General features: G+C 40.7%; 1 protein-coding gene across 13 annotated transcripts in view; it reads right to left on the bottom strand.

Moving 5' to 3' along the window:
- Positions 1 to 1,364: 1,364 nt before the first annotated feature.
- The window catches only part of nedd4l (NEDD4 like E3 ubiquitin protein ligase), a 47,967-nt gene continuing 22,763 nt past the window's right edge, over positions 1,365 to 26,568 (bottom strand). For 3 of the 13 annotated variants that reach the window (XM_039779320.1, XM_039779321.1, XM_039779319.1), the window contains 27 exons: positions 26,150 to 26,200; positions 24,704 to 24,810; positions 24,267 to 24,369; positions 23,139 to 23,293; positions 22,624 to 22,759; positions 22,312 to 22,500; positions 22,091 to 22,168; positions 19,086 to 19,145; positions 17,250 to 17,387; positions 16,088 to 16,273; positions 14,085 to 14,282; positions 13,119 to 13,196; positions 12,421 to 12,435; positions 11,201 to 11,255; positions 10,484 to 10,542; positions 10,012 to 10,077; positions 9,206 to 9,435; positions 7,312 to 7,433; positions 7,049 to 7,119; positions 6,177 to 6,272; positions 6,015 to 6,088; positions 5,852 to 5,912; positions 5,561 to 5,620; positions 5,316 to 5,423; positions 4,335 to 4,431; positions 3,824 to 3,896; positions 1,365 to 3,228 (listed from right to left, as the gene is read on the bottom strand). In XM_039779320.1, coding sequence (XP_039635254.1) covers positions 3,126 to 3,228; positions 3,824 to 3,896; positions 4,335 to 4,431; positions 5,316 to 5,423; positions 5,561 to 5,620; positions 5,852 to 5,912; positions 6,015 to 6,088; positions 6,177 to 6,272; positions 7,049 to 7,119; positions 7,312 to 7,433; positions 9,206 to 9,435; positions 10,012 to 10,077; positions 10,484 to 10,542; positions 11,201 to 11,255; positions 12,421 to 12,435; positions 13,119 to 13,196; positions 14,085 to 14,282; positions 16,088 to 16,273; positions 17,250 to 17,387; positions 19,086 to 19,145; positions 22,091 to 22,168; positions 22,312 to 22,500; positions 22,624 to 22,759; positions 23,139 to 23,293; positions 24,267 to 24,369; positions 24,704 to 24,810; positions 26,150 to 26,200 — 2,769 coding nt within the window. In that variant the 3' untranslated portion in view covers positions 1,365 to 3,125. The remainder of the gene's footprint in view (positions 3,229 to 3,823; positions 3,897 to 4,334; positions 4,432 to 5,315; positions 5,424 to 5,560; positions 5,621 to 5,851; positions 5,913 to 6,014; positions 6,089 to 6,176; positions 6,273 to 7,048; positions 7,120 to 7,311; positions 7,434 to 9,205; positions 9,436 to 10,011; positions 10,078 to 10,483; positions 10,543 to 11,200; positions 11,256 to 12,420; positions 12,436 to 13,118; positions 13,197 to 14,084; positions 14,283 to 16,087; positions 16,274 to 17,249; positions 17,388 to 19,085; positions 19,146 to 22,090; positions 22,169 to 22,311; positions 22,501 to 22,623; positions 22,760 to 23,138; positions 23,294 to 24,266; positions 24,370 to 24,703; positions 24,811 to 26,149; positions 26,201 to 26,568) is intronic. The other 10 variants (XM_039779322.1, XM_039779313.1, XM_039779323.1 and 7 more) reach the window with 8 other exon arrangements.

Genomic DNA, 26,568 nt, shown 5'->3' with positions numbered 1-26,568 from the left:
ATGCTGCTCACCATGTGATGTTCAAACCATTATGTTAAATTGCTAGTGTTTAAAAGGAAGAATGTAGCAACAATTAAAATAGAATATTTGACAGGTTTGTCCACCTGGGACTTAGCAGAGGAACATTAGAGTTGAACATTAATCAGTATTTTGAGGATCCACTTTTGGTGCAGGTCATTGATTTAACTTCCATCAGGGTTTCATTGAGGTCAGTGCTGTGACCTAACATAGAAACAGAGGGATGTGAGAGACTGAAAACCAACGAAATGTGTTTTTGCTTTCTTTTAATTCATACTATTAACAGTTCAAATTTACTCTCAGTTGCACTTTGTGACATTATTTTTCGAGCAGGTGGATCTAAAGAAGAGTTGGCTCTTGGTTTGTTTGTGACCAGATTGAGGATAGCAAGGCTTGATAAAATGTCCCCAGACAGGCAGGGTGGCTTTTATTTGCTTGTCCTTGGAGCTGATAACTTCTAGATTGCCTGTGTGAATGAACTGAGGTCCCTTCACCACACCACGTGCACTGCACACATCAAAAAAAGAGGCAGGGGGAAGTTAAAAAAGTCTCATTAATTTCTCAAGAGAGGTGCTTTTATCAGAACAATCTCTCTCAGCAGCAGCACCTATCCATAAATTAAAAAAAAAAAAATTTTAAACTCTGTGACCTTCTGTGAAAGAAATATGTTGGTACATTAAAAATAAAATTCTGATTCCTAGCTATACAACTGCTAGTGTACACTTAAAGGACCATTCCGGTATTTCTGTACATTTCAAGTCAGAAATTATTAAAAGTACAAAGGTCATTTCAGATTGGTATGAATAAACTGGCAAGTATGAATCTAGATGAATTCTCAGAATGGCCCTTTTCAGAGTTTTTTAATAAAATGTATCACTTTAAATTGCTTTAAGCTGCTTATACATTTTAAATACTGTTCGGTAGGTTTGTCTATAACAATACATGCTAATTTACAAGATGTTCATGTTTTATATTTAAATATTAACTTTTGTAAGGAACTAGTAACTAAAGTGGTCAAATAAATGGTGTAAGAGTAAGTACAATACTCTCCCCTAGAGTGTATTGGAGTGAAAATATAAAGTAATGGATACACTGAAGTAAAGCATGAGAACATTTTTACTTAAAGTTGTACTTAAATACACTACTTGAGTAAATGTACTTAGTTACTTTCAATCAGTGCAAAAAACAAATTAATCATAGAACATTTGTGGAAAACCTAATGTTCATACAGGACTGTTAAGACAGTAACTAGTTACCAATCTACTTTCATCTATATGATATATTTATGGATCTTATGTTTCTACTTCAGGTATGAGGAAAGTCCAGTCATATTAACTCAAACAACACACTGGGAAGTTTCATTTTATTTGACCGAAGTTAAATGAACCACAGAGAGTTCCAGAGAGTGGTGGAATCTTTAACAAAAGTGATATTTCCCTTCATTCATTAAAAAAAAGGACTAATCTTTACGGAGTCAGTTTGAGTGGTGGGACCACAGGAGAGAGCAAACACGAGGGAGGGGAGGGGGGGGGGGGGACAAAAGAAGAGAGAAAATCGAGAAGACTAAAAGGATGTGAAGTCTCTGCTTCACTTCTGTCAACTTTTTCTACCTTAGCAGCAGCCCAGATTTACAGACTATTTATATTGCACCAGGAAAGTGCTCTGAATGGAGAGGAAAAAAAAGAGAAAAGAATCACATTCAAGTTAATGACAAAAGACATACAACAGGCAAAATTACCTCAGAGTGATCTATAAAGTGCCCTTTAGGTTCAATTGTGTTAGAAAAAGGAGAGAGAGAAACAAAAACATAAAGAAGAAAAAACTTTTTCTATGTAAGAAACGTGCTGCTTTATGTTCAGTGGCAATCACAGCTTTTCTCTCAAACACTCACGCGCGCGCACACACAGCTTCATTTTAGTGTTGTTGATCAGTAATACTTCTGTTAAGTTCATACATATATTTTTATATCATTAAAGAACCCTCCCCACTCCCAGAACAACTTACAGCATTATGAACAGCAACAGGCATGAGAATATTAATATAAATGTCTCAGAGAAACTATCCCTACGTTTTAGTTTTGCCTTCTCGACCTTGAGACCGTGCACGTCCAAATTACTACGATGTCGTCAAAGCAAAAACAAGATACAGTTTCATGCTGCTTTCATAGCACTACAATAAAAAAAAAACATTTTATTCAATACATTTGCTATGACCGTAACAAATGATATGGATCATTTTTTTCCCAGACTAGCCAGATTTACACTTCACACAAAATGTCATATAGAATTGTCAAAATAGTAAACATTGTTCATCAGTACAAATACGTTAAGAGTATTTTCCTGCAAGAATTATACCAATGATTTAAAAAAGAAATCTGTTCCATGATGACAAAATAACAACAAAAAAATGAGTATCTTATACCCTATTCGTGAATCCTTTCCAGTGGCTAAAAAAAAAGGCTGCAGCGGAGATTTCTGATCACACAACATATAGACAAGGCTCTACGGAGGGGTGTGGCTGATTTCCTGAAATGTGATTGGCCAGCATTCCTAAGGTAACCTGGTGTTGGTCTAAGGATTTGAGAGAGCTGTGATCATAGTGCCATTGCCGTTTCTTAAGAGAAATAGTGCATGTAGGAGCCAAACTAAGGCCATGCTAAATCCCCTCCACTGACGGGTGCTTGAATACTGTGCTATAGTGTACATAAAGTAGCTATTGAAATGCATTAGTGTTTTCCAGCACTGTAGATTTTCACAGGACGAGGGTAGAGGGGGAAACAAACGACAGCACAGGGGCCAGCTCATTCATTGCTCATGCCTGTGGATAATAATTTCAGCATTCAACAGTGCGACTCCCGTTCTTTCCCCAGCACCTTTAAGAGTGACCTACCCACTCTAAAAGAGATTTAAAGATGTAGGCATATTGGCTTGACAAATCGCTGTACGGTCTCAAGCCACCGTGCTGTGGAAGTGGCTCACAGTCAGGCATTACAGTACAACATGCTCGCACAGAACTGCTACAGCAGCTGGTTTGAGATCCCTGTGGCTTTTTGTTTCGTTTATTTTTTTGTTTGTTGGTCGGTTGGATGCAGTCAGAGGCTGCTGTCGTTAGTCGACCCCCTCGAAGCCCTGCGCGTTCTCCACAGCCATGAGCAGTTTCTCTCTCAGGTCCTCAAATGATTCGTAAGTGGGCAGATCCAAGCGGTTGAAACTGGGAAGAGAAACCGTTTGACAAGTTACAAAAAATGAACATGGCATTTGGTTTCAAAATGAACTTGACTCTTATATATTTTTAGCCATGCGAGCTAAATGGCTTCATGGACAGCAATGTTGGTCGATCGGTCCACTTTGGTCTACACTGAAACTGAAGATTGACTGGCACAAAATTTGGAACAAACATTCATGGATCCCAGACAATGCATCTTAATGACTTTTGTGATCCCCCGACTTTTCATCTAGCGATCCCAGCAGGTCAAATTTGTAATTTGTCCAATACTTTAATGACCAAACACCTTTAGAACTTAAGACATTCCCATCAGCCTCAGCTGTACTTTGTGTTTGTATGCTACATACTAAACTAGGATGGTGAACATTGTAAACATTACACCTGCTTAGCATTAGCATGTCAGCATAGTCACATGCTGACATTAGCATTAAGCTCAAAGCACCATTGTGCCATCTGTGTGTGTGTGTGTGTGTGTGTGTGTGTGTGTGTGTGTGTGTGTGTGTGTGTGTGTGTGTGTGTGTGTGTGTGTGTGTGTGTGTGTGTGTGTGTGTGTGTGTGTGTGTGTAGAGTAATAACATACCATGTGTGAGCTCTTGGCAACTTATCTGGTGTTCCCCACTGCTCGATTGTGAACAGCTGAGGTCCATTAGAACCTGGCACAAAACAAAAAATTATAACTATGATCACCCAGTTGAGAAATAGAATTACTTTAATTGGACCACAAATTTAACCTCTAAGTATGTTCAATAGATTCAATCATTGGAAGAGAAACAGGAGGAAGGATTATAATAAAAAAATATCATGCAGTATTTTCTCACACTGATGTCATGTAGAAAAAATAATCTAACATTTTAGCATTCATAGTATCGAACATTTTTGGTCATTCCTCATCAGTTTGACACATTTATCTATCTGTATGTGTACAGTCATAGTAATCCAATTCTTGGAACTGCAACGGTTGACTTCTCTCACTGTTACATAAAGTCCAGGCCTTGCAGTTAAAACACTGAATATATGATTTTTAAAGAACTGGTACTGATATGCAAGCAGGAAGTAAAGGAAATGTGTAGTTATTTGTTGAGGTAACGTACCATAAAGCTCGGCAAAGCCATTCATGGGCACTCGTGACGTCCCCGTAACAAACTGGAGGAGTCGGATCCTCTTTTCAGCATCCATCAACAGGACAACCTGATGACAGAGGAGAGATAAAATCTCTCTGTGATATTTATCAAATAGTTCACAGAATTCATTAAGGAAATACTAGTCTCTACCCCCACAACAACAACAAAAACTTATTTATATGATAATTTGTCATTTCTACAATTACAACACAGGAAAAGGTGATGAATTCATTCAAAACAGCAATGCCTGTGTGTGTGTGTGTGTGTGTGTGTGTGTGTGTGTGTGTGTGTGTGTGTGTGTGTGTGTGTGTGTGTGTGTGTGTGTGTGTGTGTGTGTGTGTGTGTGTGTGTGTGTGTGTGTAAAATCAAAAAACTAGGGCTGCACAATTAATTGCAATTTTATCGAAATCGCAGTATGGACTAGTGCAATATACAAATCGCAGGGGGGACACAATATTTTTTAAAGGCAAAATATGTGTCAAACCATTCTGAATTTAATATTGTGGTGCTGCAGAGACGTCCACGCCTATAAATCGTATCCTACAGACTAAAGAAACAAATCTTTGTTTGGTACAGATCCTCACAATTTTTTTTACATGTATTCTTTTTTTAATGAAAAGGAGAATAATGATAAAAACATTATAATTTCCTCCATTATCATGAATCATATCGCAATCGCAATATCAGTCTAAATAATTGCAATAAGATATTTCCCTCATATCGTGCAGCCCTACAAAAAACCCAGCACAAATTCAAACAGAAGCCGTTTGATCCAGGCTCTTTCATCAGTGCAAACAAGCCTGTTACTTGCAAACAGACTTTGATCTCAAAAGCAAGGCCAGCAAACCTGTCGCAGGCTGGACGGAGGGAAAGATGACTGCTACCAACTTTTATTATGAAATACCCGTGACTAATATGTGGCAACATGTGGCTGGTGTGTGGATGTCGTACCTTCCAGAACCACTGTATAACAGGATGGTTGGGACAGTAGCCGTTCTTGTAAACAGTGTGTTGCCTCCAGTCGTTGACGTCCACGTCACCTAGACCACACATGAGCAGCTACACGGAGGGCGAGGGAGAAAGAAAATATTAACAACCAGTGTCACTTTCTGTTGAAATGCCAAATTGCACAAAAAGTGTATTGTAAATACAGGTCATGGTCTGAGAACTGATTAAATAAAGGACCCATTCTGTACCTCCAGTTCGTTTTCATCAAAGATCTTGATCAGATCTATGAGAATGAGCTCAGTGAAGCCCTGAAAATGAAAACAAAAACAGAATTAAAACAGAATTCTATTGAAAGTTCTATTCCAGCAACACAAGGACAGAAACTCCCACTAAATAATTGAGATGTTAATACATTTTGAAAGCTACAAATATTAAAAGGAGGAGGTTTAGGTTTAGAGTCAGAGGGCCTCAGGCACGCCAACCCAAAGTCAGTGGTCACATTGCCCCCGAGTGGCGACTGTATTATTGCACATAAATACCTCCAGGAAGGCGTTCATCTGCTTCTGGACCCGGTTGACAAACCTCCACTGGATGACCAGGCTGTCAGAGGAAAAATTATTGACATTTAGATAATTTTTATTGTAACCATTGCTAAAAGCCAGTAACTATTCATGTGAAGAAAATGATTTTTCATGTTCTTACTCAATGTATTCCTTTTTGTTCTCATTGGTCACCACCATGTCTGAGCCGCTGGGCTTCAGGTCGACCTGGTACGTCTGAGAAAGAAAAGAAAAAACACTCCAGATACCAAACTACATGACTTTACTGAAACTGTATATGGTGACTGATTATGGGCGTGCACACCTGTCCAAAGTTGTCCTCGTCAATACAGAACCTCAGGTCCAGCTCAGTGGGATCATTCTCCAGGATCCACTTCAGCGAGTTGTAGTATTCGCTGTCCTGCAGGGATGCAACGCGGGGCAGATCAACGTTACACACTGAGAAAATGCAGTGGCTTTTATTTGCAAAATTCATTCTTGGCTGTGTTAAATTTGTATGCATTTCCAATCAAAATCAACAACCCTGTGGTCAGTGTTGTTGTAGCTCAATTGCTAGTCTCGCATTGCCAGCCCTTCCTCCTCAGCGCTGCGGAGGAGGGTCTGGCTAGTCCACACAGCATTCCGGGATGGGAGAAAAATGTGCTCTGGTTTACTGGCTTGGCTTTAAACCAATCACAATCACAATTGTCAAGGGCCCCAGTGCCTCTGCAAAATAGCCTCAGGAAGGAACTTGTTTATGTGCAACATGTGCACGTTCAAAGTTGTTTGCAAACTCAGATTGGACAGATAGTCTAGCTAGCTGTCTGGATTTACTCTGCAGAGATCTGAGGAGCAGTTAACCATAGTCCTCAGAAATCCACCGGAGTTTAAAATGCCAACACAAAGAAAGCCTAAGGTAACGGAAATCAGGACCAAATGAGGGACATATGGCGGAAATTCCGGCAGCACCTGAACAATCCCGAAAGTGGAAGGTCGTGTATATAGACTACTCAATTGTTAATAGAAAAAAAAAAAAAAAAAAAAAAGGATGCGGATTGTTAAAATAATAAAAATGAATTATATTAATATATTTATTAATTAATATATATTAAAACATTTCAGTCTATTTCACAAAGTCAAACAAACAATCAAAAATAATATACGAGTTAATTTAATTTAGTAGCAATGAGATCTTACCACAGACTCCATGTCTTTAAGGGAGATCTGTTTTCCCAGCATCATCTTGTAGAAGGGTCGGATGAAAAAACCTAAGAAAGCAGAAAATAACACTGTGCTGTAACTTTATGTGTGTGGTAAAAAAAAAAAAAAAAAAAAAAAAAAGTTTAAAAAAAAAATTGTGAAAAATGAAAATGTTGCTGAAGAGTTGCAAATGCACATAACAACAAAATATAACATTTCAGTACATTTCTAGTGACAGGATCCAAACTAAAGCAGCTTACCATCCAGTAGTTTTCCATGAAACACAGCCATTCCTGCCACACGTCCGATGAACTTGAAATAGGAGAGGTGATCCTCGTTGCACAGGCCAGAGTTGGGATTGATTTGGAGTGTGTAGTTGTCTCTGCACAGACGAGAGAACAGAGGAAGAAAGTCCTTTAGATGGTTTCATTTCCAGGTTAGTCATTAGTGCTCGCAGCAATCGGTGGTACCAAATACAGAAAACTTTGTTTCTTGACTGAAATTTCAGTGTTATTTTGCAGCTGCAAGCTGTAGAAACAGAACAGAAAAGAAAATGGATTGGATGACAGTAGAGGGGGACACACCTTTGCCCTTGATTTAATACAATAAACATAAATTACCTCACTGAAATAATCTTGATTTTATAAAGTACGGCTGTGATTTATCTGATGAGTTTTCATTAGTGTTCCAGACATTTTCTTTTTTATGATATCCATAGTGCTTTATGCCAGGTCACTAGACACTCAACTGGACTCTGCTTGTCCTCTTAATGTTGATCAACTACTGCTCCCAGCTGAGGGGGAAATCTTAAGTGTTTTTTTTTATAGCAGATAATGTAAAATGTGTTATATTTTCGCTCCTTACCATGGCAACAAAACCGTGCATGATTCACACAGAATGGAGCATCTCACTCATTTCGCAAAACACTGTTCAAATATTACATGATATGGTTTTCGCTAAAACTGTTGTGTGACTTTAAAAGCTTGGTTAAGAGCAACGTTTTTCATTCAAAGTGTCTTTATGCACCCAGGAGCAAACACACAAGTGGAGACAGAAAACTTTAAGTGTGGTTGCTAAGCATCGGCTTTTATTTAATTGGATCTGCATGATAATGTTAAGACAAAATAATAAAAGTTGCTGTGATGAATAATCCCAGTGTGGATTAATTTGAAAAGGTTTTAATCATAGTCTTATTTATTTTTATTTTTTATTTTTATTAAATCAGGCAAACGTTTAATTAAAGTAAGGGGTTCTTTTTTAAATGTCCCTGCCTTTTTAACAGCTTGATTTGGATTATTTATGCTTTGTTATCTTTGCCCTAGATGAGAAAAAAATGAGAGAGAATCAACAGAGTGATCATCCACTAACGATGGTGCCAGGAAAAGGAACAGAACATAAGTCACTTTAATTATGTGAACCTTTGCTGTATGTGGGAAAGGATGGCTTTTTGAATGAGAGGAAAAGTTAATCAGAGTAAAAGGAAACTTTAACAAGTCTCATAGGGAAACAACACGGATGCTCTAGCTCTTTTGCTCTCTTCAAGCAACCAGACGCTTCGCAGAACACAGGAGTCGCTGAGCTACCGCTGCCTCGATCTCTGCCTCGATCGCTTATTTTGTTTGTGTTATTGTGTGATTTCGGTGCTTTAAAAAGGTTAGGAACTAACAAAACTAACAAACAAACTAACCAACTGTGGCAGCGGCAGACCAGCAACTCCTGTGTTATGTGAGGTAAAATTACCGTTTTTGTCAAAAGGAGTCTGGTGGCTTTGACAAGAGCAAACGGCTTCGGTTCCCGTCAGAAAGGGCTGTTTGACGGCAAGGTAAAGCATACACTGAAACGGATATCTATTTATTTATTTTTTTAAGTGGGCCTTTTTGTAGGTGGCTAAATATGTTTAGCAGTTTCCATTAGTCCACAGCAGTACATTGCTTAGCTTCTGTGTCAGTACTCCTGCCTGCTTATCCAAACTGGGGGCGTGCCAACCGCCATCTACTGGGTAATACACTGACTATGGATAAGTACCTCATACAACCCCACTTCAAAAAATCGGAACAATCCTTTTAAGACTAAGCCCTGCGTCATATCCTCTTTTTCAGTTAGAAGCAGCTCTGTAGATCTTAAAGTCAGCACACACAACAAGCAGAGACTTACGTAGCAGAGTATTCAAACAGGCCGTAGTAAGGATTGAACATCTCCTTCGATAAGAGGAAGAACCACTCTCTGGCCACACCGCCGTAGTCCAATCCTTTCTCGGACTCAAACTCGATCCACAGCCGTGACTTCAGAACATCAGGCCTCTTCAGGGACATGATTCGACGGTACGATTCCTCAAAGATGTTGTTCCTGTGTAACTTCATCTCGAATCGGTTGGGAATGTCAGCCTAAGATAGTTCACATAGAACTCACTTTAATGCAAATGAAAAAAACATGCTGTAGTAAATTCAGGTAAAACTAAACTAGGGCTAAAGTAGGTAGAAATATGTGACCTTGGTGCAAAAGAAAATCCGGGGATTTAACCGACGACCACCTCGTCACAAGCTCGCTTCTCTAACCACGGTCTATAAGCTTGCATAGAAATTAATCTCAGTTTTTTATTATTGTTATTATTGCTACTATTTACCCAAGATTAGATTCCAGCATTAGAAAACAACAGTTAGGAAAGAAAACCGGCAGTAACATTAAATTCTGCACTCCACCTTCCAAATGTCGTCACGAAAAAATGGGAAATTATTGATATGAATATTTAGCATGCGATAAACATGTCAAACTCAGTCCCGCAGTGTCAAGGCAGTGTAAGGAAAGTTGAAGTATGCAATCAATCAAAATTCTTGTGTGAGGAGAGGATGTGAGGTTTCAACCAAATTTAGCTTTGTTATATAAAAAATAATAATAATAAAAAAAAAAAGGACACCCAAGACAGATCAAGACAGATCTGTATTTTTAAAATCGCTTCTTACCGGTTTCTTCAACTTCTTCCTGAAGTAGTCGTACTTCTGCTTGAACTCTCTGGAGTAGGGAACAACCTGCACAGACATAAAGCAACACAGCTGATCAATGCTCAGTTATAAACATTTGGCTTGTAATGTAAATGTGTTTAACAGGAAAACTTAATATGCTTCGATTTCTTATTAAAACAAACAAAAACTAAAAACTACATGGAGTGTAACTTTGGGAGAGGAGTCTGCAACAAGGGAGAAGAATATCTGAAGTGGTACACAGAGTGACACCAGGGTGTCGGCATGTTAAGTGACAACGGCAGCGATGGAGTGATTTATCTTTGTTGCACAAGGACACTGAGGCTGATGACAGAGTGTGACAGATAGAACCCCAATGTTAAAAGAAGAACTTGTTGTTGTCTGTGTAGCAACACTGCTGTGTCAAAAAGACTCTCTAAAGTAGTGTGGGGGGGAGAAGGAGGAAACTACTCACAGGTCCTGTGATAGCCGGACTCTGCAGACGAGGGTCCTCCCACTGTGTGTTCTTGGTATCTGGATGAAACAAATAAAATTAACACAAGCTCTTTAGGTAATAAAAGGGTTCACCGAGACTTCAGGGTAAGCTAGTGTCAGTCATTTGACTGACAATAAATCACCAAGATGTTTAAGAATTGATTATTAATTTATTTCATTTATTGAGAAAAAACCTTAAACATTTGCTGGTTTCTCTCTTTTCACATGTGAGGATTTTCTACTTTTCTCTGTTTTATATCAACGTAAACTAAACATCTTTAGGTTTTGGACTGCATTATTTGAAGAGTTCACATCTGACTCTGGGAAATGTAAAGAGCACTTTTTCACAATTTCTTTCCCAAATTACTCAATTAATCCAAGAATTTATCAACAGATTAATCAGTAATGAAAATACTTGTTAGTTGCAGGCCCTCTTTAACACTCGTATGACCATACAACTTTCATTTAAGTGGCATCAGGCCATCATACAATACATCCTCAACCGTATGACCGGTCCACTGAGTTTCTGCTGTAATGGACGAGGTGCTTTGCGGTCCCGCACTTAAAAATCTGTGGCTGCCATGCAACCACTACACACTATAAAAAGTAATTTAAGAGAAAGACAGATTAAGTATGACACACATGACCAAATGCAAGCATGGAAGACACAGAAAGTGGCATGATGCAGTCGTCTTACTGTGGTCAATGTAGAAGGTGCGTCCGTCTGAATGAATTCTTTCTTCCCATCCAGGCTAGAAGGAACAAAAAAAGAAGAAGAGTGAGAAAAAGCTAATTCACCATTAGACAGTACTATTAAAAACAGGCCATGCTCAAATAGTAATTTAAAATCCATCCACTTTTTTTGTCCTTTTTTATTTTATGCTTGATTGAACTTGACTTGGGTATTAAATGGTCTGAACACTGAGGCAAGCTCAATCAAACACCACAAAAGGAACTAAAAGGATTTTCTCTCCTATTTGAGTCAAGGTCTGAGACGTCAGCAAGGCAGGGATACGACCACAACATAAAGGTTAATAACCACTACTGGTTCAAACCAGTACACCACCACTGACACGGTGACCACTCAGTACAGTCACACACACACACACACACACACACACACACACACACACACACACACACACACACACACACACACACACACACACACACACACACACACACACACACACACACACACACACACACACACACACACACACACACACACACACACACACACACACACACACACACACACACACACACACACACACACAAAACAGTAGATTGAGAGAAAGGGGTGGGGAAAGGGACCGAGTCTGACAATGTGTCAAACAGGGTGAACCTAACAGTAAGTATGCTGCTACTACATGAGAGGAGAGACCAGATTGAAATGCTGATAACACATGCAGCATACAGCCAGTTCCTTCCTCTAACATGTATAGCTCCTTTCTCTCCCTCCCTCTGCCCCCTTTGTTCAACCCGGTTCTCCTCCTTCAGTGCTTCTTGTTCATTCTCATTCCCTCCCTAACAAATGCCCGGTGCGCCTTGCCTCGATCCACTTTCCCGACTCGTCTTATCTGTGCCTCAGACACTGAAACGGGTACACAGACATGGAGCAGTCGGAGGGAATCCCAGGAGAATGGTCAGGAGCTCCAAATGTTAATCATAGAAGTGGTGGTGCAGGAGGGGGCACACAGAGAGAGGAAGTGGGGTAAAATACTTATGATAAAAAGGAAGGGAAAGGTACAGCCCATCCATGCCGGTCATGAGAGAGATAGAGAAAAGATACAAAGAGAGAGAGAGAGTAGAACAAAGAAAAGAAAAAGAAAGCGCAAGGCTGTCTGCAGGCATTTGACCAGACCGAACCAGACAGGTAGAAAGGCAGGCAGAGGGAGGGAGGCACCAACCAACCTCCTCTGGTAGGTTCTGCCAAACAGACATGGCCAGCATACATTAGATCCACCAGAACGGAGAGAAAAAAAGAGAAAGAGAAAGAGGGAGAGAGAACACACACACATGCACACATCACACAAGCCTGTGAGATGTACAAACCTATGAAGCTTTGGTTATTCAACAGCTACCTACAGTAACATTTGTTGGGGGTTTGTCTTTGTCAAACAGATAACAATGCAGGTGGAAGACAGTCTTCGCCTCCTAAATAGGGATTATCACTCAGCCCCCAGACTCTGCTTTCTCATCCTCGCCAGTGACATTCTCCCACTGACACCCTCTTTTCTAACAGAACTAAAAAAGGAAATGTCTGATACAGTCTGATCACAAGACCATGCCTCATTCTTTTCCTCAAAAGCCACTTCATTCACATAGCTTTTAAAAACACATTTTAAGGTGACCTGTAGACCAAAACCACAACAAAAATATAAGAAAAGCCACTGATAGTGCAACGAGGTCAAATAAATACCTTTTCTCATTCAAAGTTTATCTTAGGGAACTGGTTACACAGTTACGGTAATCTACATAGAATGATCTAGAACACATAATAAAGTACATCTCGTTAACGGCAAGTTAATGAGTGAACAAAGCGAGGCAATTATTGGGACCTATGAGGTTGTTGTAGGGTACGCAGTTGGTCTTATTGTGACTGTACTTACAGGAAGAGGACCAAGTTCACCAGGCTCCATTGAGTTCTTATTCCTCATATAGACTGGATATTTCAACCTGGGATCCTCCTGGTTGTCAAAAGAGAGAGGGAGGGCAGGGAAGGAAGAGATACAGAAATGCTAATTATTTATTCCAATACAGGGTGAGGAAAAAAGCTTGAATATATAACACAACTCCTTGGTCTGAGGAGCTGAATCCTATTAAGGACTGAAGTAAATGTCTGATTGACTTTCACACCACCAGATGTCACTACAACATCCCAGAATATCAACACTAACCACTGCCCTAGATTTGTAGTGTCTATTTATCAAATAGAACTGTCAAAATAACAGCCCACAACTGCATGCAGAAACAAAAATAATAATCCATTTCTAAACTGTATAGCTTCATTTGCCTTATACTGTACACTTTTGTCCTAACAGGTTTTAATGGAAAGAGCTATGTAAATTGGCACTAATTATGAAGAAAATATAATTAGTATATATATATATATATATATATATATATATATATATATATATATATATATATATATATATATATATAACAAAAGGTGTAAGACAGTTATATCAGTTTAGTTGAGTTTTTACACAGCTGTCTACAAGTTTTTGTAGACAGCTTTTGAAACTTTGAAATTTAAACCTAAGTAAATAGTCATTAATTGTTCGTTATTGGAACTTCATATATAGAAGAAACGTTATTATTTGTCACATACAATCGTACAGTATAATGTGCTTGACCTTGTGCTTGATTTGATGCAAGCAGTTCATTGGATCTCAACTTATATTCCCTATAATTATTACCAAATAACAGTTTCTTTCCTGGAAACTTAGTAGGAAATTGTTAGGAAATTACAGCTCTGCAAATTAAAGCTTCACCCTTTAGTCATATATTTCATATTTTCAAGCCTAAATTACTATTCAGTTCCAGCCTGTTACCACAGTGTATTAGCTCACCCAGGTGGTGACTCTGCTGTTGTGGTCGATGAAGAAAGGCCGTCCATTGGGGGCTATCCTCATCTCCCAGCCTGGGGGCAGGAAGCTCTGCTGTGTCTTGGGCTGGGACTTGGGGGAGCTGTAGGGGGACGGCTGGGGAGACTGCGGGTTGGAGAATGTGTCCTTTACAGCCCTCCGCACCTGGATGTTGTTGGCTCCCTGGAACCAAAATGGGAAAATAAAATTAAGCCTAATCACTATCACTCCTATTAGACTAAAAAGGGGAGCACTAAAGTTATAATCAAATGTAGATGACTGATCCTTTGAAACACAACCGACAATAACAAGGATGTAAACCAGTCTTCGAAGAGTTGCCTTCGTATTCTGTTAGAAAACTGAATACGATTAGAAAAACCATCCCCATCGCCGAATATTCTTTTGATTCACGTGTAAAGAGGAACGGAGCTAATCAACAACCATGCTGCGTACGCCATCGGCCTGTCAAGTTGTCCAATCAAAATTCTACTGATTTCAGTTTTACGGATTCCCTGAATATTCCCTGGATATTCCCTCTAAGGCTTAATGGTACAGTAACCACTTTTTTGTAGATTTTTACTCCTTCATTGTTCCCAAGGATTTAAAAGTCCAAGAAAAACGTAAGATGTTTTACTGTAAAACGACCAAACCTCTTTATGAATCTATTTCTGGTAATAGATGGAGACCATGGTCATATAATACCACTATTCCAGACACCATGTATCTACAGGAAACCTGACATTTCTGGCATCTTAAAAACTTCTGAAGCAACATTAAACAAACATAAGTTTCTCAGGCTAATGAGTGTCCCCCACATCATATTCATTTAGCAGTAATTATCACTGACAGATCTCATTTTTAACAAGAGAAAATACTGGATTAATTAATCCACAGACCTCTCACCTCTTCTAAAAGTTGTAATTACAATTTCACTTCACTTCCTTTTACCTACAATGCCTTGTTAACACACAGACACATACCTTAATTAAACCTTCTTCAGGTCAGTTCCCTTGGTAGTAGCACCGAGTCAAGCCATTAAATGCAGTAAGACGTCAAAACGAGACCAACTGTTTGTGTGGTGTATTTATAGCTACACCGCACAGTTTAAAGTTAAATGTGCACAGGCAATAAGTAACTTCATCAAAAGTTTCACAAGTTTTCTAAAATGTCAGCTGCTTTGAGCTGCAAGTGCATGTTCACACACACACACACACACACACACGCACACACACACACACACAAAATTAATCTTCAAATGTTACCTAAGAGAACTCATTGTTATTTGCTTTTGTGGTTGCCTTTGTGTTATAAAATGGTCTCTAGATTTAATGATGTTTAGTTTCCGAGATCAATATCACAGATTTGGATATCCCCGGGTTTGCTTTAGCAAATTACAGCAATCATTTGGGACCTGTGATCCATTCAAATAATGTATTCTTCTAGCAGTAACTGAATCTACCATCTTGGATTTACCACACCAGCCTCGTACTGTTATGGCTTTAAAACACACTGTGCTGCAGAATGAAATTCTGACCGCGCAGAGTGCATAACAAACTCAGGAATAACAAAGCTGAAGTAAAGCTCGGACCATTTCACGTTAGTCCGAGCTTTACTCATATTTAATGCTCATTCTCCATTGAAGATGGAAAAAAAGAGCACTATGGAGAAAGAAAATCATCCTCAATGGAGAGATGAAAAGAAGGGATGAGAAGATTTCCACGGGGTTGTTAAGCATTAAGAGTGTGAAAAGCAGCATCAAGACCGAGTTTACCTGAAAGAAAGAGAGATGACAAAAACGGTGCAATATTAACGAAGGAAATCGAGGATTGGCTGATGGGAGATGGTTGAGGATCATGATTTAGTCATATTCAAAAAGGGATGGTAATGACGGATTGCATGACAAGGAAGTGTGGAAGGGTAAAGATTGAAGAAAAAAGGGAAAGGATATGGAAAAGCGGGACGGTACAGTACAGGTGACTTATTCTCACCTCCAAGGGGGTGGAAAGGGTGACAGTAGGGGAGCTGAGACTACGAGGTCGTCGGACTTGGGGCTCATGGAGGTGGTTGTTGGAGGCATTGGAAGAGGAGGAGGGGGTGGATGGGGGTGTCGGGGCCGAGGCTCCTCCTGATGCTTCTGCTGCTGCTGCTGAGGTGATGGCTCCGTCTTCAGTCAGCTGTCAGTGAAAATAGCACTTTTGAGGTTAAGCGGGGTTGGAATAAGGTTGCGAGAAAAAAACTAAACATGTTCTCATCATAGTCATATTGGCTGTCAGGAGATGTTTGTCTGCAATAGGAATGGTTGCAAGCTTTTCTCTCAGGGAAAGGATTCCTAAAGTGTCAAAAGCATGGATCATATAGGCCCAAGAGGACAATCAATAATGTTGCTTAAAGTATGATTAAGATTTTGCATCCAACTTAGAAAACAGGGACGAAGGCTTGGGATCAGTTACATAATAATCCTAACCCAAGTGGCTGGTATAATAAGATACGACTATGTACCAAAAACAAAGCAATGCTATGATTTTGTTATGTTAATCATTTGGTAGATTAATAACAAAAACAGATGAGAATCATAGAACGAGAAGACCAGGTGATTAGAGACAACAGATGAAAATGCATGATATGAGCGGCGGTGGTCTGCTAAAAGCAGATATGAAAGGGTGGATTTCAAAGAGGTGAGGGATTAAACATACACCCAGTCCCATGTAGCAGTCTCTCCTTGAGCTCAGACTATGTGGAGCTGCCACATTTGCAGAGAGAAAGACAGGGGGAAGACAAGTGGAAAAACAGGGTAGAAATGGGAAAAGGGAAGGAAAAGTGGTGGTTGCAGTTCCATGCCAGGGTTTAGACAGGCGTGACCAATACAGAGCTGCACTTCATCCAGAGTATCAAACTAAATGCTAGACAAGAGGAAGAAGACATACAGTAAAGTTGGACAGAAAAGGAAACCGGGTAGAGAGAAAGACAGAAAAGGAGCCTTTGAGGTCGCAAAGCTGTCTCTCTTGCCGTCATTCTTTATGGCTACACAGAGGAGAAACAGAGGGGGAACAGAGGAAGAGGTCCGACACACAGGCCTAGGCCATGACAGAGGCCGAAGGAAAGCTCCAGTCCTATGCATAGAGTCCAGCTCAGCCTTTAGACCTGCTGTACCTGCGCAATTGGCCTAGTCCAGGTAGTGGTGCGGCTGTTATGGTTGACGTAATAAGTTCTTCCCTTGCCGTCCTTCCTCTCCTCCCATCCAGGGGGCAGGCCAGGGGTGGTCAATGCGTAAGCAGTCGCCGAGGGAGACTGGCCAAGTGTAGAGAGAGAGCAAAGCAAAGACAACTAATCAGTACATGCTGGTATGCGTAAGGATATGTGGAGGGATAAAATATACAAAAAATAAAGAACAGCTTTAAAATCTTTTCCCATTTAAGCTGTGCAGCACAGTGACAGAAACAGTTTAGGAACAACATGTAACAAAATATCTGTGTCGGACGTGAACCTTCGCCCACAATGAAACAGAGTTGTACTAAAATAAAAGTATTGGATCATTACTACTTTGCTGAGTGAACAATTAACCATTAGTAGCATAAAGATTCCTGAAATCAACGAATCAAATCAAACGATCACAAGATTTTTTACATTATTTTTTTTACCTTTATTTATCCAGGTAAGTCGATTGCGAACAATTTCTCATTTGCAACGACGACCTGTCACATTCACACAGTTCCACAGTCATACCTGGAAGCTGCCCAGTACAACCACAGTCTGATGTGCTGGCCACTGAGCAGCTCCACTGGAGCGGTTGGGGTTAAGGGCCTTGCTCAAGGGCACCTCAGTGGTGGTAATAAGGGAAGGACAAGTGCTGCTCTTTCACTTTTCCCCACCCAGATTTTATCCTGCCGGTCTGGGGATTGAACCGGCGACCTACACCAACTACATTAACTGTGGTGGAATTTTAGTTTTGTCTGCGCAAGGACAGCACCCTTGAACATTGGACACCAGAGATGTCCCAAGCTTATCTGGCATATTTTAATGGATCAGTCTCCTTTCTTCATTTTGATGCATATGTGAGTGAACTTTGGGGCGTGTAAATGTGAAAAATGAATTAGGCGCACTTAAATGTCTCTCTAAGTTCAGACGCTGAGGTTGGCAAAATGCTAGTCTATATCCTTGACGTTCCACTTCCGGGATTGCTCCGGTGCTGCAGGAAATTCCGCCGGATGCATGTATTTCCGCGGATGTCTGTTTCCTTCTTCTTTCTTTGTGTTGGAATTTTAAACTCCGGTGGATTTATGAAACTATGGTTGACTGCTCCTCAGATCTATCTATCTATCTATCTGTCCAATCTCTCGCACTACTATTTTGCAGCGGCTCCATGCCGTGAGTTTAGCACCGCCCATGACGACTGTGATTGGTTTAAAGAAATGCCAATACTAGCCAGACTAGCAAACTGCACACGGGTTTACAAGCGCGAGTGTGTAGTTCCAACAAATCCAGCGGAGTGATACATCATCTTTCTAGTGGATCATGTCATGTGAATTTCAGGAGTCACATTCTCCAGTTAAACTTTAATTCATATCCCATCCAGAATTCGGATCACACGCACATGGGGCGGCCCTGCAGTTCCATGCCGAAGTGTCCTTGGGCAAGACACTGAACCCCGAGTTTCCCCGGATGCTGCGCCATCGGAGTGTAAATGTGTGTGAATGTTTATCTGATGAGCAGGTGGCACCTTGTACGGCAGCCTCGGCCACAGTGTATGAATGTGTGTGAATGGTTCCTGTACTATGTTAAAGCGCTTTGAGTAGTCGTTAAGACTAGAAAAGCGCTATATATGTGTGTCCATTTACATGCACACACACACAAAATAAGCCATCTGTAGGATTTTATCAAAGTAATTCACAAAACTAGTCAGGGGACACATATAGCTCATCCTACGTGGTGTCTGGGAACTAAGAGGTGGACGACAGGCTTTAAATTGTAAATAAACTGAGATATTACCATGGCCTCCTCACCACCTGAGACAGTTTGAGCTCTTGTTCTTCTGGTCTGGGAAGCCTGCTGGTGGTAGACAACATGGTAAGACGGCCTTTAGTTCACAGTATGTTAGGTTTTCAATGCCAGGGTGAAAGTAACAGAGCAAGGGGGGAGTGTTTGGGTAGTAGTGAAAGTTGAGTGAGGAAAAACTGAATGCACAAAGGGGGGTGATTAAATCTCAAAGGAGGTGGGGAGTGACAGAAAGGGGGGAGATTTCTCCACTGAAGCATACGAGCTGTGAGTTTGACGACGGGTAGCAGGAAGGAGCACAATCAATTTGGACGTGATTACACTAAATGTAGGTTAGGGAAGCTTTTAGCAGTGTGCTGCCAGGAACTTTCGAGAAGAGTAAATCAATTTAAATATTAAGACAGACAACGAGAAAAATCATGACAGTCCAAGCCGCAGAAGCTTGCATTTCCCTGCTGAAACGAAGACATTTTTCATCATTATTTTCCCTGAACAGTAAATGTATCTTCAGTCGGTGCAGGCATCTTTAATCTCAACCCAAGTTGAAAAGGATGTTCAAGATACATTAACACCAGTCAGAGAAAACGGTTCTGTGTCCTGAAACTGTTAGAGCAGTGAAAGTGATTTACTGTGCTGAAGATCGAAGAAAGTTCACAAAAAGGAGTTTGAATCTCAGACATGAACTGTAAGAAAATGACATTGCAGGGGGAAAAAAACAATAGAAATTGTAGTTTCATCAAAGCAATCCAAAAGACATGTAAGATGACAATATCAGTGTAGTTCAGCAGTTCGGCAGTGCTTAAAGACACTGGATGTTGTTCTGCTTATTACTTTACTATAAACCTGGAAGACATTTAAAGTCAACAAACAACCCCCAACCACATACAGTAGGTTATTTCTGGGGGCCGTAGGTCTCCATTGTTGTGCAAAACATTTTTTTTGCAGTTGGTCAAGGCCACACCCCCACCCTCCACCTTGCCCTCCCTCTCTCCTCATCAATAGCTACAGACAAAGAAATGGCACATACTAAGGAAAGCTCATTGTGGGACTGGCTCTAGTGACTGTAATTCTGCACCAAGGCTGAATTTCGGGAAAGAGACTTCAGATACAGTATTAGGGGACCATTAAGGTCTATATAAAAGCATCCAAAGAGCACCATGTCATTGGACCTTTAATCTACGGCTGAAAACAGTCCCCAACAAGTTTCCTAAAAACTACAGAGCCCAGCTGTTTTAGGAAATTACTGACCCTTTAAAAAAAAAAATGAAACTATATATGTATGATCCGTTCGTCTTCAGTAGGAACCAATGGGTTTGAGGCTGAGTGCTATAGACAGGGTAGGGAAGTCGGAAAGTATTGAGTGACGGACTAACACATCGTTGGTTTTAGTATCTTTATGGGATTTAATGACAATAGGAAAAATATAGATTAATGCTAGCTTTATCCTTTAAGGGTAACTGACAAGACAAGAGTCAAGACAAGTGAAGGATACCTTTATCTAAGAAGGAATGTCATATCCATTGGTAGGTAGAAACGGCACCCATCCACCTGCATGCACATTTAATATCTGGTGGAACTGTAACTAGCCTTCCCTAAGTCCTCACATTAACAAATGCCGATTATATTTCTCCTCTGAAGGCTTCTTAACGAGCCCCCTGTTATCCAGTCCTTCAAGGGAGAAGGCTGACATCAGCACCTGTACTTTTCCTCAATTTGACAATGCAAAGCTCCCTGCTGTGACTCAGCTGTGTGACAAACATCTGACTCAGATCTTGTGACAGTTTATTCGAGCTGAATCCCCACTGATGCTATGACTCAGGACTCTCTGGTGAACGTGTGATCTGACGTGTGGTGCTGACCTTAAAAAGGTGCAGTAAGCGATGCTACGTAAAGACTGTTGATTGTAGATTCGTGGCCGCGCATTGCCATAGCAACCAGTGAAACACTTCTGCTAGCGTCTCTGCTGACTAAACTAAATTTGGCAGAGTCGATGTTAGCTCACGTTAGGTTGTGGATTAGCAAACTGTCGCTACTGCTGTAAAGCCAACCAGTTGGGTGCAGCCATCTCAAACAATGGCAAACGAACGAGATTAAACTGACCTATTGAAAACAGCAAACGTTATTACTCACTAGTCCATCGGGACGATAGCCATCATCACTTTTCATTCCTTTGAAATCACGGAGATTTCTGTAGCGTTGAAAAGCCTCACTGATGTTACCAAGGCTCTTCCTCCTTTCCTCGGTTATTCAACTTCTTTTTTATTTCTATTCTTAAAAGACCTTTTCCTCTTTTGTTGTTTCTCAGTGATCTCTTAATAACTCCTGTCAAGCCCCGACACATTCACATGCTGCCTCCCCCTCTGCCCCCCCATACCCCTCCCCCTACCCCCAACCCCATCACTCGCTTACACGAGCAACTGGTGCCGCCTGTTGCTGATTGGCTGGAATAGTGTTTTGGTGCTCTTGCGCACCTTTCTGTTTGTTTTGCATTTACACAGCCAGGGCTGTGTAGGGACACCGGATTTTTATTTTTTTTGAGCGCACACAGACAAAAGAGAGATATTTGCTGAATTTGACAAAAAGTGTATTGGATTAAAATCGCTTACTATACCTTTAATCTTATTTGCCAATGGTTTCTACTGGAATGGTCATTCTGCTGGCGCACAGCTATAACACCAACATTTCTACAATACATCAAACATAGCTGCTGCGAGTGAATCACAAAGAGTAGTAGTGGGAGAGGAGGGGGAGGAAGAGGTGTGGTTATCCTACAGAGGCAAGAAGAAAGGAGGTACCAGGAAAATCGAAGAAGCACAGAGAGCAGGAAGGAAGGGTGAGGAGGAAGCACATATGAGCCTAGCGTGAACAACACATTTTAAATGCAAGCAGGAGCAAAGAAGGTGACTTGATGTGTGGTACACCCACAGCACTGAGACATGCAAAGGAAAGGGAGAAAGAGATAAAGATGGAGAAAAATGTGGGGGTTGAGAAATATGTACCATAAGAGGAGGAGCCTGGGCCTGATCACTGACACCATCCGTCATACTGGAGGATCGGAGTCTGTTTGACAGCTGGCTCTGTTAAACAAAAGTAAGCGTGGGAAAGAAGAAAGAAAGACTTTATTGCTAGCACTGCCTGCCACTTTAATGTCGGACAGAAAAAGACCTGCCTACATTTACACCATTAAGTCATTCAAACGTGGAGAAAACTGCTGTCTCACCAGAGCAGAGCTGGGCCCTGGCACTTCGCCGTTGGTATCCGGAGTAAGTGACAGCCTCAGATTTAAATCTTCAGAGAAATCCTGGGTGACGGGTGTCTGCGCTAGTTGCGGTGTCAAGACTGAAGAGGGGCCAGGCAGAGACTGGGCCAGGCTTTCGCTAGGATCCTCTTCTGTGATGAGATCCCAGGACTACAAGGGTTACAACAAGACACAGCCATGAAACAATAATATCATTTTAGTGACCTTATCACTTGAGGTAGCTGTGGCTTAGTATGCATATGCTGTATGCATGTGTATGCTCTTCTCGCTCACATTGTCCATGTCCCTGGGCTCCTGTTGCTCGTTCTCTAGGTCTTCACTGATGTGACGTCTCGAACGGAAAACACGGTGTGCTTCCTGATTGATCTGCCGCTGTTGATTGTCACTCTCAGTCTCTGAAATCACATCCCTGAAGGAGAAGAAGTTATTTCATACAAAAGTTAGTAAGTCACAAAATGACTGCTTAGAAATATGCCCTTAACATTAGATTAAGCCAGGATTGCTGCTAGGTAAATGAAAACTAAATTACTATGTATAGATAAGGTAGTAGTACAGTAAAGTTCTTGAGTAGGATTGGACACACTGACCCAGTGATTCATTTATACAGAAAATAACCCCTCACATACACGTACATGGATTTATATACCCATGTAATAAAGTATATACTTTTAAAAAGGTACTCTTCATGTCTGTGGTACCGCCGTTGTGCTGAACTAAGATTTTCTCATTTAACCAATTTGAAAAATAGATTTTAAATAGAAGAACTTAAGGAGAGAGATCAGGCGTACATGTTGGAGGGCCGCTTCCACTGTGTGTTGCGTTTGTTGTGGTTGACATAGTAGGTGCGTCCCAGGTTGTCCACCTTCTCTTCCCAGCCTGGAGGCAACGGAGGAAGCAACTGCTGGGGTCGCTGGGAGCCTGAGTCTGCAGACTCATCCCATCCCTGAAAGAGAAAGTTCAGATTTTCTGACAAGAGGCAGCATGAGTAACTCACTATTCACAGATATCCCAGTGTGCTGACAGCTTGTCAGACACACATGGACAATTTAAGAGGGGATTCAAGCATGGAAATACATTAAAGATGTTGGATTCACTTGTGGCTGGTTAAAACGTGTTGCTGTTTATGTTAGCATTTACTGGTGTTTCTTTTTGTTTGACAAGCTGCCGCCTGGGTAGGATATCTCGGACCACAGGATCTGAGCTAATGTTTATCTATGTCACTACCAGAGTTGACAAATGTGAACTCTCTTTTTGTGGATACATTGGCAGAGAAGTAGTCTGGCTCAACGGATGTACTTTGCTGGGATAAAGCCTGACATACACGTCCAGGACGGCTGCGACTGGTTTACAGGAATACAAAAACTAGACAGAGATTTCATTTAAGAGGTCAGTAGAGAAGTAAAAAAAAAAAAAAAAAACATCTAGCAGTAAAGGGTGGTTAGCGAATTGCCAATACAGTTTTCATACTTTGCCTGCTAAAACTCACATTTGTGTAATCTGTGAAGCCATTCACAAAATGTATAGTGCCTCTCTAGCACTCTTCCACAACCACAAGAAATCTACACTTGAGCACACATACAAGAACTCACATAAAGTAAAAGAGAAGAGGCTCCTATTTCTCCAAATAATTGGCAGAATTGTAAATGGTTTTTCCATACCCTGACCTGGAAAAGCCTTTCACCAGATATTGGCAGCAAGATGCTGCCCAAATTCTTAGAGAAAATAATAAAAAGAAGAGCCAACCTTTCTTCTCTCATTCTAAGCAAAATACAAGCTCACATTTTTATTGGTCCAAATTGGGACTCTCACATTCATCTTTAAGCTCAGACGTGTTTTTTCTTTGTGTGGAAGGAATAAATAAAAATAGATTCTGGTTTGGCTTACTATTAAAACAACATCAACAGCCAAGACCTTACCTCAGCCTCTTCCCTCATCTCTCCAGCCTCCTCTTCGGGTCCTCCTTGTTTGGGCAGATAGGCCATCTTCAGACGCAGGTAACCCTTCACCCTGGACTTGTGACTAGAAGGATAACATCAGCAAAAACAGACCCACTTGAAAACAGCACATTAAAACCAGGTCTGCACCCTTTAGAAGCCCTTCCAGGCTAATTGCTTAGAAATACAGGGGCGTTACCAAACTGCCTATAAACACCAGATGGTCTTTCACCTTCAGTGTTCAACTGACCGTTACATGAACTTGATTGTCTCTGGAGACATGACACCAGTCTACATGGCGTTGCAAAGCATGATTAACGTCACGGTGAGTTTCATAATCTGTCAATGTCTATTCCAATTGCTAATGGGGGCAAATCAGACACAATTTAACCTAAGAAGTTACATTACTGGGTCCTCACTGTTTACTTGTCACATCCTGTTTGTCACGTCCTGCAGAAACTGACCTTCTGGGCCGCAACAAGAAGTCTTTAAATGTGTACGGCCGCTCCATAGCAGGGTCCTCTGTCTGCAAATCAAGAGGAGGCGTTTGTTGGCAGTAATCAATTGAACACACAAATACACGTTAGACGGTGTTAGAATATCAGAGTCATGAGTTTACAGAACGGCTGCCACCCTCTGTGCAGCCATCCCAGGATCATTATGCAATGGTGAGCTTCTCCCGTTACATAGAAAGGTCTTTTGTAATACACAGCAATCTCCCACTGCTCACCGTATACTGCTCTGTAACGTACCACTGAATCAGTCAGTTTCCAAATCAAAAGTACAATATTGAAAGCAACAAAAAATAATAATTTGAGATGTGGTGAAGCTATTGGGACCAAACATATAAGGCTTTAGGAATTGATATCACGTTTTGTAAATATTTCATCAAAATGATTGTTTAAAAACATTGCTGTTCAAAGCCTGAACCCACATGAACAGTACTCTATCCTGTGTATGACTCATACAAAACAGGGCTAGGTTCATGAGCTGGCTTAAGGTTTCATGCTGTATAGTGCATAAAAAGGGTTTAAGTAAGCCTTAAGCTTCCTCAAAGCAAATGTAGCTACCAGATTGCTTCCGATGAGTCAACATGGCTGACTAAAGTAATGTCCAGTAACTGTGAATAAGACTTCCTACAACATGTAGTCATGCATAAAACTCATGAATCAAATCAAAACACACTGATCACACCATCTATACATGCAATGCAGCAGCTTATTCATGCTCAGTTTATTCGTTTAATGGCTAAAATAAGATTAGGACCAAATATTCTCATGTCGACTGACTCCATCTCTCAACATAACTCAGCTGAGGCTGCTAATTTTCCTGAACCTATGGGAGTCAATCAGGACATTAATTAACCCAAACACCTTTTACTGATAAACTTTTACAGAACTTCAGAGAGCCTCAATCAGTCTGACAACACAGCTGAGAAGAGGAGGGGAGAAGGACTTGCAGGTCTATGTTCTGGTTTCAGGTCCTGTTCACTTACATCAAACCTAAACTGTAAAAATTCTGCATGTTACTGATTTTAAAAGTGTTTACCTCTCAGCAGTCCACAGTATCCAATCAAGTACATGCAAGTGTGACTTTTTCTATTAGCCCTGAGGTTAGCCCGCCCTCAGGATAGCTACCTCTGTTTATATTCTAAACCGCCCGCTTTCCATTTCTAACACAGTGTGTGCCGTTTAACCACAACATGCTACTTGTGAGGCTAGCACTTTCTCACACTCAAGACACACACACACACAAACACTTTTTGTCTAACCTTCACAGAGGTTAATCAAAATTGAAGATAAGAAAAAGCTGAGTATTCAAAACACAGTTAGTCACACACACACTCACACGTGCAAATAACTCACCGGCAAATGACTAAGAGGAACATCAACCTGTCCCAGGAAATCATCTCTGGTCTAGGAAAGAAAATGAGAGGGTCACCTTCAACAGCTTCATTTAAAAAGTAACAGCTTTTTCAGTGTGTCTGGGGAATACCAACATTTCCAGGAAGGGAAAGAGAGGGGGAAAAAACCACAATGTTGAGGTGAATTACGTAATGCACCAGAATATCCAGCACCAGTTTGTTTTTATTCATCACAGACAGAAAAGAGACAAAGATTTTTATTTCATGGACAGCCCTGTCCATAAATAATAATAATTATGAACACCTGTATTGATCTGAAAATCTCAGATGGAAGGGCAATGTTATGTTTGAGCAATTTCTACCTGTAACTTAAATTATCATATAATATTTGGGCTAGTTTGTTGTGGCTTATTAGGCAAC

The sequence above is a fragment of the Perca fluviatilis genome, chromosome 17, assembly GCF_010015445.1.
Source record: "Perca fluviatilis chromosome 17, GENO_Pfluv_1.0, whole genome shotgun sequence".
Lineage (NCBI taxonomy): Eukaryota > Metazoa > Chordata > Actinopteri > Perciformes > Percidae > Perca > Perca fluviatilis.
The sequence above is the reverse complement of the archived record's forward strand: the minus strand, read 5'-3'. Positions and strand labels throughout refer to the sequence as shown.